The sequence below is a fragment of the Bufo bufo genome, chromosome 2 (genome assembly GCF_905171765.1).
Source record: "Bufo bufo chromosome 2, aBufBuf1.1, whole genome shotgun sequence".
Taxonomy (NCBI): Eukaryota; Metazoa; Chordata; class Amphibia; order Anura; family Bufonidae; genus Bufo; species Bufo bufo.
Genome location: NC_053390.1, coordinates 474,063,612 through 474,080,100, shown reverse-complemented (window position 1 = coordinate 474,080,100; position 16,489 = coordinate 474,063,612). Strand labels below are relative to the sequence as shown.

Below are 16,489 nucleotides of genomic sequence, written 5' to 3'. Positions count from 1 at the left end.
AGGGTGTTTTCTTCACCAGGGAAAGAATTCTTCGGTCATCCACCACAGTTGTTTTCCATGGTCTTCCACGTCTTTTGGTGTTGCTGAGCTCACCGGTGTGTTCCTTCTTTTTAAGAATGTTCCAAACAGTTGTTTTGGCCACGCCTAATGTTTTTGCTAACTCTCTGATGTTTTTTTTTTTTTGGCCTAATGATGGCTTGCTTCACTGATAGTGACAGCTCTTTGGATCGGATCTTGAGAGTTGACAGCAACAGATTCCAAATGCAAATAGCACACTTGAAATGAACTCTGGACCTTTTATCTGCTCATTGTAATTGGGATAATGAGGGAACACACCTGGCCATTGAACAGCTGAAAAGCCATCTGTCCCATTACTTTTGGTCCCTTAACAAGTGGGAGGCACATTTGCAAACTGTTGTAATTCCTACACCGTTCACCTGATTTGGATGTAAATACCCTCAAATTAAAGCTGACAGTCTGCAGTTAAAGCACATCTTGTTCGTTTCATTTCAAATCCATTGTGGTGGTGTATAGAGCCCAAAAATGTTGAATTGTGTTGATGTCCCAATATTTATGGACTGACTGTATATAGATTACACACAGCGATTTCAAGTTTTATTTCTTTTAATGTTGATGATTATGGTTTACTGCTAACGAAAACCCAAAAGTCAGTATTTCAGAAAATTATATTATCAAAGACCAATTAAAAAAAGATTTTTAAATACAGAAATGCTGCCGCAGTATAGCCTACAGAATCTATATGTCTCCATGCCCAACCATATCTAATCTTGCATCCAGACTACTTTCCCTATTAAACTTATCCTTTCACTCGAATGTTGTAATCACTTACATATATTATTACATTCACACATTTAATGTTTCATTCCATTCCAACAACTTCTTAGAGCGTTTATGTTTTTTGTCAATGAGTGCACTATTTTCTGTGACAAAGTAGCTTGCCAGCACCCAAGTCAAGTACTGTACCCTCCTAACCTGTGACACGATTGCTGGGTCGACTAGAGCAGTGTTTCCCAACCAGTGTGCATCCAGCTGTTGCAAAACTACAACTTCCAGCATGCTGGGAGTTGTAGTTTTGCAACAGCTGGAGGCACACTGGTTGGGAAACACTGGACTAGAGGAAGTGGCATATCTGTTTGCTCCACTCACTGCAAAGCAATCATTGCGCACTATGCAGGAGCAAACAAGAAGCAGGAAGAGTCTTCTCCTTGGGGTCCCTTACAGTTGCTTTTGCTAGATTGCAGGAGCTTTAATCTCACACCTTAAGGCCTCTTGCACACGAACGTTGTACATCCGTTCTGTGCATTGGGGACCGCAATTTTCGGTCCCAAATGCACAGGCAACGTCCATGCGGCGGCCGGGACGGATTGAGACCCATTCAACTTGAATGGGTCCGTGATCCGTCCGCATCGCAAAAAAAATATAAAAAGTTCTATTTTTTTGCAGTGCGGAGACACGGACACATACACCACGGAAGCACTCTGTAGTGCTTCCGTGCGGTTCCAATCCGTGCTTCCATTCCTCATCATGGTGATTGCGGACCCATTCAAGTGAATGGGTCTGCATCCATGATGCGGAGTGCACACGGGCCGGTGCCCGTGTATTGCGGACCCACCGTATGCGGGCCGCAATAAGGCCACACAACGTTCGTGTGTAAGAGGCCTAAATGTATGGTGCTCTTTGGTTGTTGTGGAGTTAATATGGAGGTTTATTACTGAGGGGTCCTAAATGGAGTTGGCACAGTAGGTCCATGGGAATTTTACTACTACTCTGAGGTACTAGTAAAATTTCCATGGCTCTACTTTGCAGACACCCACAGTAATAAACCTCCGTTATGAAGCCAGTCCCAATACTTATTTAGACCCCAAGCATCCCCTGGCCAGCACCACTATGATACATATTATGTGACCCTTCTGCCACCCCCCTTCCCTAAACAACAATGAAAATGCCTGAAAAAAAGATGTGAAGTCATGGCCACTAGGGGTCTCACGTCCACCTACAGTAATTTGCAGTCTACTGCCTGTTAGGCTAGATCCGTCTCTAGTAACAGAGAACAAAAAGATGGCTAACCGGAAATAAGGGCGTGTCAGAGCTAGCTGAGGTTTTGCAGCTGATAGAAAAACTGCATCTACACAGCTTCTCGTCAGAAGCTACTGAGTGTCTATAAGTGCGATATCTCCCTCCTTATTAGCTTTAACAGCTCAGTAGAAGAAAACAAACATAATAGGAATGGAAGTGAGGTCACTGCACCCAGTGCTGGCATATTCCACAGAAGTAAAATACCCACTGCTTGTGAGAGAAATGCATCTAGTTGTGCAAGTGAAACAGAGAATAACATGGCTAAGGAAGATATCAGGGAAGCCCAAAAAAGAGCTGCTCCTTCACAGTTATGATTTTACAATGAAGCACAGCCATTATGCAAACATTTTTTGAAAACTCAAGTATACTTTAAAATGCTACAAGTTATGGTTTATCATATAACTGATGCACAAAATCTTATTCATTTGTCCAATCACCCTTGTATTCTTTCATTTTTTTTAAATACTGGTGTCCTACTTATCTAGTACCCCACCCCAATATATATATTTTGAATACTTAACCAATTTCTAGGGTTGTCCCGATACCGATACTAGTATCGGTATCGGGACCGATTCCGAGTTTTCTCGGCGGTACTCAGCCGCCGATACCCCGCCCCGATACATAAATAGAATACTATGGGCGTAACTATGGGCGGGGCCCGGTGCAGTCACTGTACTCTTACACCGGGCCCCGCCGCTCACCGAAGTATTTATAAACGTGAATCCTTATCCTGTTGTTAAGTTGAACTAACGCTGCGCTCTTCATGTTCCCCTGTATCCCCACAGCACTTACTTAAGCTTCCATAGCAGGCAGAGCAGACGGCAGCAGTAACGTCACTCACTGACGTAGAGCGCCTGCTCCGCCCACTTTATGAGTGAAGCAGGCGGAGCAGGCGCGCAACGTCAGTGAGTGACGTTACTGGTGCCGTCCGCTCTGCCTGCTATGGAAGCTTAAGTAAGTGCTGTGGGGATACAGGGGGATACAGGGGAACATGGGAGAGGGCAGCGTTAGTTCAACTTAACAACAGGATAAGGATTCACGTTTATAAATACTTCGGTGAGCGGCGGGGCCCGGTGTATTGGGGGACACTGTTATGAGGGGGATCTGTGGATGACATATAGCAGTGTCATCCACAGATCCTCCCCATAACAGTTCCATCCACAGATCCCCCACCAAATAACAATGCCATCCTCAGATCCCCCCACCCCATAACAATGCCATCCACAGATATCCCACCCCATAGCAGTACCATCCACAGATCCCCATAACAGTGCCATCCACAGATCCCCCATAACAGTGCCATCCACAGATCCCCCATAACAGTGCCATCCACAGATCCCCCATAACAGTGCCATCCACAGATCCCCCATAACAGCACCATCCACAGATCCCCATAACAGTGCCATCCACAGATCCCCCATAACAGTGCCATCCACAGATCCCCCATAACAGTGCCATCCACAGATCCCCCATAACAGTGCCATCCACAGATCCCCATAACAGTGCCATCCACAGATCCCCATAACAGTGCCATCCACAGATCCCCCATAACAGCACCATCCACAGATCCCCATAACAGCGCCATCCACAGATCCCCCATAACAGTGCCATCCACAGATCCCCCATAACAGTGCCATCCACAGATCCCCCATAACAGTGCCATCCACAGATCCCCCATAACAGTGCCATCCACAGATCCCCCATAACAGTGCCATCCACAGATCCCCCATAACAGTGCCATCCACAGATCCCCATAACAGTGCCATCCACAGGTCCCCCATAACAGTGCCATCCACAGATCCCCCACATGACAGTGCGTCATCCACAGATCCCCCAAAACGGTCACATGACATTTAAAAAAAGTATCGGTATTCGGTATCGGTGACTACTTGAAAAAAAGTATCGGTACTTGTACTCGGTCCTAAAAAAGTGGTATTGGGACAACCCTAAATTTAACCCTTTCTACCCCGGAGGTTTTTTTTGCTATTGCGTTTTTGTTTTGTGCTCCCTGCCTTCCCAGAGCAATACCTTTTTAATTTGTCTGTTCACATAGCCATATGAGGGCTTGTTTTTTGCAGGACAAGTTGTACTTTCTAACGCCACCATTTAATATTGCATATGATGTAGTGGGAAGCAGGAAACAAAAATCCAAATGGGGTGAAATTGCAAAAAAAAAGGTTCGATGTGCGATAAAACTGACCAGTTAAGTACTTTTATGCTACAGGTCAGTACGAACCCAGCGATACCTTATATGTATAGTTTTTCTTGCGTTTTGATAGTGATAAAATAATAAAGTGGGAAAAAAAATCAGTTTTATTTTTTCGCTGCCATATTTTGACCCCTATAACTTTTTTGTAATTATGTGTACGGAGCTGTGTGGGGCTCATTTCTAGCGGGGCGATCTGAACTTTTCATCGATACCATTCTGGGGTGTGTATGACTTTTTTTTAATCACTTTTTATTAAATTTTATTACTTTTATTTTGTAGAAAATGAAGCGACCAAAAACCGGCGAATCTGCCATTTTGACGCTTTTTTCTGTTTTGCCGTATGGGGAATATATTTTTATACTATGGGCGTTTTCGCTCATTGCAACACCGATGTGGTGTATTTTTTTTTGGGGGGGGGGAAGGGGGTGATTTGAATTATTTTTTTTTTTTAAAACTTTCTTTTTTTTTTTTTATAGTTCCCATAGAGAACTATAACAAGCAATTGTTAGATTGCTATTCTTATAGAACCCAATGCACTAGCATTGGAATCTATGAGAAAACTGCTAGTTTCCTATGGAGCCCTATTACAGGCAAGGGCTCCGGTCAGTCACAAAGACAGGGGCTGCTGCACACAAGCTCTGGCTCCTCCGATCGTCGCACGGGGGAGCCGAAGCATCACCAGAAGCGTGCGCTTACGGTATTTCACACGCTCAGATGCCATGGTCATCTTTAAAGACCCGGCCAGCGCCGTACTAGTATGGTGCTGGTCGTGAAAGGGTTAATACTTAAGCCGCAGAGTAATAAAACCTGCTTTAAAGGGGTGGTCCGGGTTCACAGCTGAACCTGGAAATATCCCTTTTCATCTAGGCAGCCCCTCTGATATGAGCATTTCATACTCCAATGGTCTCCCTTGTATCGCACAGGGCAAGGGCTGTTTGTTTATGTGTTTTATACTGCTAGGTGGAGCCTGAGGCAACTGCCTCAGGCAGCAAGACCTAGAGACAATTGGGGGCAGTGGCAGGGCTGTGGGAATCTCTCTATATTCAACTGTATCACAGTATGCCTTAAACAATTTTTGCCTCAGGCAGCAGAAAGGATAAGTGCACCCCTGGATGGTGTACAGAGGGAGCCCCTCCTTCGGCAAACCAATTAGATGCGGCAGTCAGCATCTAAGAGGTTGAACAGCCAGGATCCCGGTCGTTGCAGCAGGAACCTAGCTCAGTCACAGCCAGACTCCTTCAGTCATAGTGCAGCACAACTCCTGTGCCAGCATGATCACACCCCGACGTACAAGTACGGTGTACTGCAAGAACTACTTGTCTGCAGCGCTGTACATGTACATCAGATGTCAAGATTAAAAAGTTGAATTACACTTATTTTGAAGTTTATACTTGCCTGATTTCCTTCGATAACCTCCCCTTTTTGATTTTTAAGAACCATAACAAGCTGAGCCTGAAATGTTATGATGAGCACTGGACCTTGTTCCATCATCTTTCCCATTGCGAGCTAACAAAAAATGAACACAATTAGAAAGAAAAAAATTTCAAGACAATGGCGGTGCTTTTTCAAATAGTTGTAATGTCTGTTTATGGTTAAATCACATAATTCTATCGACTGACATTAGAAATGTCTCTAAAAGAGATACAAAAAATAAACACTAAGGCCTCTTTCACATAAATGATATGGTTTGTGTCAGGATGCATTCAGTGAAACTTGCATAATTTTGCAAGCAGGTTTAGTCAGTTTGTCTGCAATTACATTCAGTGTTTCAGTGCGTAAAAAAAAAACCAAAACTGAAGACTTACAAATAACATCTACTTGCAATCAATCTGGACGCAATGTTTTTTTTTCCCTGAAGCCTCATTGACTTCTATGGGGATTTACTTCTATGGGAACATGCTGCGATCCTCATGCAATGCATAAATGACGTGTGCATAACGGAAACGGGACGGATACGTTTTGCATCCCATAGACTTCTATTATGACGGAATGTCATTCCGTTATGCATTTCGTCATTGAATTGCATTATGGTCCGTAGTAACGGAATCAATAACGCAACTCACCTTTTACCAGTAAACAAAGCGTGAACGAATTTTATAACCTGAAATTCGCTCATCTCTAGATATAAGTATTCAGATCCTTTGATATGACACTTGAAATTTAGTTCTGGGGGCCCTCACATTTCTCCCAAACTGTGAGAAACAAGATCCTCTCATCTGATAAAACCAAGATAGAATTGAAGCCAAAAAGTTCAAAGAGCCATGTCTGGAGGAAACCTGGCACTAGCCAATACCATCCCTACCGTTAAGCATGGTGGTAGCAGCATACTGTAGGTGTGTTTTTCGGTGAAACTGGTCAGAATGAATCAATGACTGAATGAAGCAAAAGCACAGAGATATTCTTAAAGGAAATGTGTCACCAAAAATTTTATCTGCCAGTTAAAATCAGAAAGTGGCACATACCCTGTTTTTCTAATCTGTCTTTTTCAATTTAATTCTTTTTCCTGAATATGATTATGTGAATAGCCATTTAGCCTCAGCTGTTCTTAAAAGCATTTTGAAAGCATTAAGAAAATAGCTTTAAGGCAGCCCCATGGGCCATGGTCTGGAGGAGATCTCATTGACATCTATGGGAGAGTTTTCTGGGAATGTTCTGTGACCTGTGCGGGGGGGTCATTGTACAAGGAAAGAATAGATAATTTCTTACAATCATCTATTGTGAATGGTGGATCCTGTCTTATCTAAACACAGAGGTGTTATCTCCTTATGATTACAGGCAGGTTTAGAATGGTATATACAGTGGATATAAAATGTCTACACACCCCTGTTAAAATGTCAGGTTTCTGTGATGTAAAAAATAAATCATTTCAGAACTTTTTCTACCTCTAATGCGACCTATAAACTGTAACACTCAATTGAAAAACAAACAAATCTTTTAGGTGGAGGGAAGAAAACAAAAAAACTAAAATAATGTGGTTGCATAAGTGTGCACATCCTGTTATAATTGGGGATGTAGCTGTGTTCAGAATTAAGCAATCACGTTCAAAATCACGTTAAATAGGAGTCAGCATACACCTGCCATCATTTAAAGTGCCTCTGATTAACCCCAAATAAAGTTCAGCTGCTCTAGTTGGTCTTTCCTGAAATTTTCTTAGTCGCATCCCACAGAGAGCTTCCAAAGCATCAGAGGGATCTCATTGTTAAAAGGTATCAGTCAGGAGAAAGGTACAAAAGAATTTCCAAGGCATTAGATATACCATGGAACACATTGATGACTCACCAAGTGGAGAAAATATGGCACAACAGTGACATTACCAAGAACTGGACATCCCTCCAAAATTGATGAAAAGACTAGAAGAAAACTGGGCTGGGAGGCTACCAAGAGGCCTACAGCAACATTAAAAGAGCTGCAGGAATATCTGGCAAGTACTGGCTGTGTGGTACAGGTGACAACAATCTCCCGTATTCTTCATATGTCTACCCTATGTGGTAGAGTGGCAAGATGAAAGCTTACGAGAAAAAAAAACATCCAAGCCAGGCTACATTTTGCAAAAACACATCTGAAGTCTCCCAAAAGCATGTGGGAAAAGGAGTTATGGTTTGATGAAACCAAGGTTGAACTTTTTGGCCATAATTCCAAAAGATATGTTTGGCGCAAAAACAACACTGCACATCACCAAAAGTACACCATACCCCCAGTGAAGCATGGTGGTGGCAGCATCATGCTCTGGGGTTGTTTTTCTTCAGCTGGAACTGGGGCCTTAGTTAAGCTAGATGGAATTATGAACAGTTCCAAATACCAGTCAATATTGGCACAAAACCTTCAGGCTTCTGCTAGAAAGCTGAACATGAAGAGGAACTTCATCTTTCAGCATGACAACGACCCAAAGCATACATCCAAACCAACAAAGGAATGGCTTCACCAAAAGATTAAAGTTTTAGAATGGCCCAGCCAGAGCCTAGACCTGAATCCGATTGAAAATCTATGGGGTGATCTGAAGAGGGCTGTGCACAGGAGATGCCCTCGCAATCTGACAGATTTGGAGTGTTTTTGCAAAGAAGAGTGGGCAAATCTTGCCTAGTCAAAATGTGCCATGCTGATAGACTCATACCCAAAAAGACTGAGTGCTGTAATAAAATCAAAAGGTTCTTTAACAAAGTATTAGTTTAAGGGTGTGCACACTTATGCAACCATATTATTTTATTTTTATATTTTTTCTTCCCTCTACCTAAAAGATTATTTAGCTTTGTCTCATTTTTTTTACATCACAGAAACCTGACATTTTAAAAGGGGTGTGTAGACTTTTTATATCCACTGTAACTGCAGAAGATCTGTATAAACCAAGAAGTGGCTTATTAGTCATAAATGGCCAGTGCAAAAACTGCAGGATTGTTTCTCTTGTTTTAATATATGGAATACATAGAACACTGAAAACATTATCAAAAATTCTTTAATAAAAAATTATTAAAACAGCAGGTCATTTTCTGATGACACATTCCCTTTAATGAAAACCTGATCCAGAGTGCCCTTAACCTTAGAGTGCAAACCTTGTGGTATCATAGCAAAGAAGAGTAGAGGCTGTAATTGCTGCAAAGCTGCTTCAACTGAGTAAAGGGTCTGAATATTTATGTCAATTGAAGATTTTAGTTTTTTCTTTTCAATAAATTATTATTATTTTCACGCTCTCATTATGGGGTACTGACTGCAGAATCATGGGGAAAACGTGAAGTTTTTTATTTTAGCACAAGACCGCAACATAAAATGTGAAAAAGTGAAAGGGTCTTTAGACTTTCAGAAAGCACTGTAATTAGGCAAGAATCACATGTCCATATTTAACTGATCCCTATGATACTGTGAGTTCGGGTCAATGAAGATGGATTCATACTGCCCAATTGTTGGGCTTTTTATCAGGGACAAACATTAATTCCTGATATTTTGCCCATGTAAAGGTGCCTGAGGAACAGGAGAAATGCTTGTTCATCGGATGATATAATCTTTTAAGCGGACACCTAAATCATTGTTTCTAGGCAGCAGATCTTGCTGTTTATCGTCAAATTAGTGTGTAATAATAATTTGTTGCTATCCATTTGATTTATCTGACAAAATAACCCTAAGGCCTCATGCACACGGCCGTGCCATTTTTTGCGGTCCGCAATCCACAAATAACGGAAGCCGCCCGTGTTGCCTTCCGCAATTTGTGGAACGGGCGCCGGCAATATAAATGCCTATTCTTGTCCGAAAAGCGTGGACAAGAATAGGACGTTATATTTTTTTTAGCGGGGCCGCGGAACGGCCCCATTGAAGTGAATGGGTCCGCATCCGAGCTGCCAAAATGGCGGCTCGGATGCGGACCCAAACAACGGTCATGTGCATGAGGCCTAACTTGTTGGCTATGCAACAATGTTTCACTGTCAATTTTTTTATTTTAGTATATGGTATTTACACGCTGCGTTTTTTTCTGTCTCCCAGATTTTTCATATATGCTGTTAATATTGACAATTATACCGTTCATGGATGTTTTGGTCTTTTGCATTTTATTTCATCCTTGTCGCCAGCACACCAAAGTGTTGTTATTACTTTTTATTTTGTTCACTAAGGTCTATTTCCTTATCCGATCTCGCTGGTTCAGTATCCATGTTTTATACTCTACCTATATCTTGGAGCCCCATTTAAACCAACCAGCAACACTGGATATACTGTGTTACAACTAAGGACGTGTCTAAAATGTGCCAACAGTTGAGTGTCGTTTACCTTGTACATGTTTTGCTACGTACATGGAATAAAAAGTTACAATTGGATTTTAACAATGCTGGATCGATTGTTTAAGGTAGCGAATCTTTGCTCTTCCTGAGGCTTGCTCTACTAATCTGGTGCTGAGTGTGATTTTGTGGGAGTGATTGCAGGTGTGGCTGAGTGTGGTTTGAAGCAGAGATCCTTGAAAGTCAAGTTTTTGCATTTCAGTACTGCCATTTAAAACTTTTTTTTTTTTTTCCCTCTCTGCTGTGTATTGCCATTTAAACCCATTTTTTTTCCTTGTGTGTTGTTGGCTTAATTCTAGGTAGTCCTTCAACTACAGCAGACAGGGTCTAATTCTAAATCATATTTACTGTTTTACTTTTTTTTACTGTTGTAATCCCCATTTAGTATGTGTTGCACAATTGACAACGCAGTCCAGTGCACATCTTGCATGATGTATGCAGTCCTGGAACAGCCGTTCGAGGGTGTATATCTTTGTTCAAGATGTGAGCAAATTACCCGTTTCAAATCGCAAATCGAGTCTCTAAACGGGCAAGGTGCAACACTGAGAGGCATTGACAATTTGCAAAAGAGTTTGCTTCTCACCGTGCAAGCACTCTTTGGGGTAGATGAGGGGCAGGATGACAGAGAGGAGGCTGAGGAAAGTGAGGTAGCTAGCTGGGTAAGGGTCCATTCACACGTCCGTTTTTTCTTTCCTGATCTGTTCCGTTTTTTGCGGAACAGATCTGGACTTTATTTTCAATGGGTCCTGGAAAAAAATCGGACAGCACAATGTGTCCCATCATCTATTTATCCCCAGGACTGTGACGAGGGGACATCCTCTGTGTCTGGAGGAAAGAAGGTTTGTACACAAACATAGAAAAGGATTCTTTACGGTAAGAGCAGTGAGACTATGGAACTCTCTGCCTGAGGAGGTGGTGATGGTGAGTACAATAAAGGAATTCAAGAGGGGCCTGGATGTATTTCTGGAGCATAATATTATTACAGGCTATAGCTACTAGAGAGGGGTCGGTGATTCAGGAAGTTATTCTGATTGCCTGATTGGAGTCGGGAAGGAATTTTTTATTCCCCTAAAGTGGGGAAAATTGGCTTCTACCTCACAGTTTTTTTTTTTGCCTTCATCTGGATCAACTTGCAGGATGACAGGCCGAACTGGATGGACAAATGTATTTTGTCGGCCTTATGTACTATGTTACTATAAATCAGACCCATTCTGTGCACCAAACTAATACCAAGCTACAGGTGAGCTGGAGCTTCTCATTGCAAGCAGATCACGCTGTCCAAACTGAACTCTGCGGCCCAGAAACAATGACTCTATATAATTGCAGGCAATTGTTCCTTTCCCATGATCGTCTGCTGCATCGGGCCATGTAACAGTCAGATATTGACAAATGCAAGAAATACAGAGATAACACATGGCCAGGAGAATCCTGCCCAAATGTGGTGATGATAATGAAAAATCACACAGGTTTCAATTGGAGGTGTGTTATGTTGTTTTATGCATATGCAATGAGCGAGACTAGGGACACAACCTGCAATGCCTGCATGCAACCAAAGCCCCACTCCACGTGGTGGCCAATGGCCACACTATCGCAAGTAAAGATCCCTCCAGTTATTTTTCTGGATCTATTAAGATGCCCATGAGGCAAAAAGCCTCATGGGTAGTCCACGTCACTAATATTTTTGGTGCTAATACACAAGCTTATAACACGCATCATACAGTATACTGTACCTAAACACACTTACATCAATATTGTCAATGTCCAGAACCTTGGAATGAAACCGAAGCCCCATTGCTTTGGCTTGCTGAATTGGGTGAGCTAGTTGACTGTATGTCTACACACAAAAAAAAATAAAAAATTTAAAAGAACACGGTGAAAACTCAATGATATGTTTATAAATGCTTGAAATTTGTTATACCACAATTTTAAGATTAAAAATTGTGCAGACATTAATTTTGCCAATTTAGGCTACTTTCACATCATGGATCTGCAAAAACGCTTCTGTTACAATAATACAACCGCATGCATCCGTTATGAACGGATCCGGTTGTATTACGTCTTATAAAGCCATGATGGACCCGTCATGAACACCATTGAAAGTCAATGGGGGACAGATCGTTTTTCTATTGTGTCAAGAGAAAACGGATCCGTCCCCATTGACTTCCATTGTGTGTCAGGACGGATCAGTCTTGCTCCGCATCACATCGCGGACAGAAAAACGCTGTTTGCATCGTGCAACCAAACGGAACAGTGCATTTTGGTGCATTCCGTTTTGGTCAGCTCAGTTTTGTCCCCATTGACAATGAATGGGAACAAAACTGAACTGTTTTTATCTGCTATTGAGATCTTATGACTGATCTCAACAGCAGAATTGAAAACGTTAGTGTGAAAGTAGCCTTACTTAAAAATCTGGCAGAAATAAATCAACACCATCTACAGCCGTTTCCACTGCTTTATTTAACTATTATTCACAGTAGAGTAAGTATAGTTTCACACTAGCGTTAAAGAGAAAGGTATTTGGCAGACCAATTATCGGTATACAGTTGCAAGAAAAAGTATTGGAATGATATGGATTTCTGCACAAATTGGTCATAAAATGTAATGTGATCTGATCTTCATCTAAGTCACAACAATAGACAATCACAGTCTGCTTAAACTAATAACACACAAAGAATTAAATGTTACCATGTTTTTATTGAACACCCCATGTAAACATTCACAGTGCAGGTGGAAGAAGGATGTGAATCCTTGGATTTAATAACTGGTTTAACCTCCTTTGGCAGCAATAACTTCAACCAAACGTTTCCTGTAGTTGCAGATCAGACGTGCACAACGGTCAGGAGTAATTCTTGACCATTCCTCTTTACAGAACTGTTTCAGTTCAGCAATATTCTTGGGATGTCTGGTGTGAATCGCTTTCTTGAGGTCATGCCACAGCATCTCAATCGGGTTGAGGTCAGGACTCTGACTGGGCCACTCCAGAAGGCGTATTTTCTTCTGTTTAAGCCATTCTGTTGTTGATTTTCTTCTATGCTTTGGGTCGTTGTCCTGTTGCAACACCCATCTTCTGTTGAGCTTCAGCTGGTGGACAGATGGCCTTAAGTTCTCCTGCAAAATGTCTTTATAAACTTGGGAATTCATTTTTCCTTCGATGATAGCAATCCGTCCAGGCCCTGACGCAGCAAAGCAGCCCCAAACCATGATGCCCCCACCACCATACTTCACAGTTGGGATGAGGTTTTGATGTTGGTGTGCTGTGCCTCTTTCTCCACACATAGTGTTGTGTTTTTATTCCAAACAACTCAACTTTGGTTTCATCTGTCCACAGAATATTTTGCCAATACTGCTGTGGAACATCCAGGTGCTCTTGTGCAAACTGTAAATGTGCAGCAATTTTTTTTTGGACAGCAGTGGCTTCCTCTGTGGTATCCTCCCATGAAATCCATTCTTGTTTAGTGTTTTACGTATCGTAGATTCGCTAACAGGGATGTTAGCATATGCCAGAGACTTTTGTAAGACTTTAGCTGACACTCTAGGATTCTTCTTCACCTCATTGAGCAGTCTGCGCTGTGCTCTTGCAGTCATCTTTACAGAACGGCCACTCCTAGGGAGAGTAGCAGCAGTGCTGAACTTTCTACATTTATAGACAATTTGTCTTACCGTGGACTGATGAACAGCAAGGCTTTTGGAGCTACTTTTATAACCCTTTCCAGCTTTATGCAAGTCAACAATTCTTAATCGTAGGTCTTCTGAGAGCTCTTTTGTGCGAGGCATCATTCACATCAGGCAATGCTTCTTGTGAAAAGTAAACCCAGAACTGGTGTGTGTTTTTCATAGGGCAGGGCAGCTGTAACAAACACTTCCAATCTCATCTCATTGATTGGACTCCAGTTGGCTGACACCTCACTCCTCCAATTAGCTCTTGGAGATGTCATTAGTCTAGGGCAGGCATGTCCAAACTGCGGCCCTCCAGCTGTTGCAAAACTACAACTCCCAGCATGCCCTAATAGCTGTAAGCTATACAGGCATGCTGGGAGTTGTAGTTTTGCAACAGCTGGAGGGCCGCAGTTTGGACATGCCTGGTCTAGGGGTTCATATACTTTTTCCACCTGCACTGTGAACGTTTACATGGTGTGTTTAATAAAAACATGTTAACATTTAATTCTTTGTGCGTTATTAGTTTAAGCAGAAAGTGATTTCTATTGTTGTGACTTAGGCCTCATGCACACGACAGTTGTTTTTTGCGTCCGCTAAAAAAACGGATGTGGCATCCGTTTTTTTTCACAGATCCCTTGTAATAAATGCCTATCCTTGTCCGCAAATGTGAAAAAAGTAGGACATGCACTATTTTTTTTCGCTGAAGGGAAACACGGACAACGGACGCGGAACACAAACGGATGAACTACCAGCATTTTTTTGCTGACCCATTGAAATGAATGTGCCCCCATCCTATCCGCAAAAAAAACGGAGGCCGAGAAAAACAACGTGTCGTGTGCATGAAGCCTTAGATGAAGATCAGATCACATTTTATGACCAATTTGTGCAGAAATCCATATCATTCCAAAGGGTTCACAAACTTTTTCTTGCAACTATATTTGGCAAGTTGCGGCCGGCAGGAATTCATGTAGCATCTGGAATGCTGGATCCAAAGAGCTCTGGCAGATGTTGCCCTCCAGAACAGCCTACCATATCTCTTTGACATTAGTGTGAAACTAGCCTAAGGCTACATGCACACGACAGTGAAAAAACATTTTTAACACTAGATAACACAAATTCTTGGCTCACAGCCATTTTCATAAAATTTTTGAGACTGTTAAGACTGACGGCATAGGCCTTGAAGATTTTATTAATGTTTAGGTTTATTTTACCTTTGAACACCATTTTACTAGCATAACCAAGACATTTGCATAAATACTGTTATACTTGTCTTGTACTAAATAAACAATATATTACAGGTATTAACCCCTTCAGGACCATTTTTTACCTTAAGGACCAGGCCACTTTTTGCAAATTTGACATGTCACTTTATGTGGTAATAACTTTGGAACGCTTTTACTTATCCAAGCCATTCTGAGATTGTTTTCTCGTGACACATTGTACTTCATGATAGTGGTAAATTTCAGTCAATATTTTTCATTTACAAAAAAAATAATAAAAAATAAACAAACATTTACAAAAAAATTGGAAAAATTCGCAACTTTCCAAATTTTTATTTCTCTGCTTTTAAAACAGATAGTGATACCTCATATAATAGTTATTACTTTACATTTCCCATATGCCTACTTTATGTTTGGATCATTTTGTGAATGCCATTTTATTTTTTGGGGACGGTAGAAGGCTTAGAAGCAAATCTTGTAATTTTTAAGAAAATTTCCAAAACCCACATTGTAAGGACCATTTCAGGTCTGAAGTCACTTTGTGAGGCTTACATAATAGAAACCACCCAAAAATGACACCATTTTAGAAACTACACCCTTCAAGCTATTCAAAACTGATTTTTACCAACTTTGTAAACCCTTTAGGCCGTTCCACAAGAATTAAAAGAAAATGTAGATGAAATTTCAGAATTTCACTTTTTTGGCAGATTTTCCATTATCCATTTTTCCAGAAACAAAGCAAGGGTTAACAGCCAAACAAAACTCAATATTTATTACCCTGATTCTGTAGTTTAGAGAAACACCCCATTTGTGATCATAAACTGCTGTACGGGCACACGGCAGAGTGCAGAAGGAAAGGAACGCCATATGGTTTTTGGAGGGCAGATTTCACTGGGATAATTTTAAGTTGCCATGTCACATTTTAAGACCCCATGATGCACCCATAGAGTAGAAACTCACAAAAAGTGACCCCATTTTGGAAACTACGGGATAAGGTGGCAGTTTTGTTGGTACTATTTTAGGGCACATATGATTTTTGGTTGCTCTATATTACGCTTTTTGTGAGGCAAGGTAACAAAAATAGCTGTTTTGGCACAGTTTTTATTTTTTTGTTATTTACAACGTTCATCTGACAGGTTAGATCATGTGCTATTTTTATAGAGCAGGTTGTAACAGATGCGACAATACCAAATATGACTAATTGTTTTGGGCTGTTTGATTCAGTTTTACATATATAAATATGTAGGGGCTCATTTTTTTTAGGATGAGAGGACTGTTTGATTTGTACTATTTTCGGGTGCATATGACTTTTTGATCGCTTGGTATTACACTTTTTGTGATGTAAGGTGACAAAAAATGGCTTTAACAGTTCTAGGGTTGTTGCGGGTATCGAAATTTTGATACCCAATCAATACTTTTGTCCCGGTATCGATACAATACCGGGATTTACATTTTTTCGCTACTGGGCTGCGCAGTCTAGTATCACAGAACATGAGCGCGCAGCTGTCAGCGCGCTCATGTTCCCTCAGCAGCACAGGGGAGAAGGA

The 16,489-nt window shown here is 41.4% G+C and overlaps 1 protein-coding gene across 2 annotated transcripts in view; it reads right to left on the bottom strand.

Annotated features, from left to right (window-relative positions):
• The window catches only part of TIMM44 (translocase of inner mitochondrial membrane 44), a 262,338-nt gene that overhangs the window by 40,903 nt on the left and 204,946 nt on the right, over window positions 1-16,489 (bottom strand). For both annotated transcript variants that reach the window (XM_040417742.1, XM_040417741.1), the window contains 2 exons: window positions 11,810-11,899; window positions 5,702-5,812 (listed from right to left, as the gene is read on the bottom strand). In XM_040417742.1, the coding sequence (XP_040273676.1) occupies window positions 5,702-5,812; window positions 11,810-11,899 (201 nt within the window). The remainder of the gene's footprint in view (window positions 1-5,701; window positions 5,813-11,809; window positions 11,900-16,489) is intronic.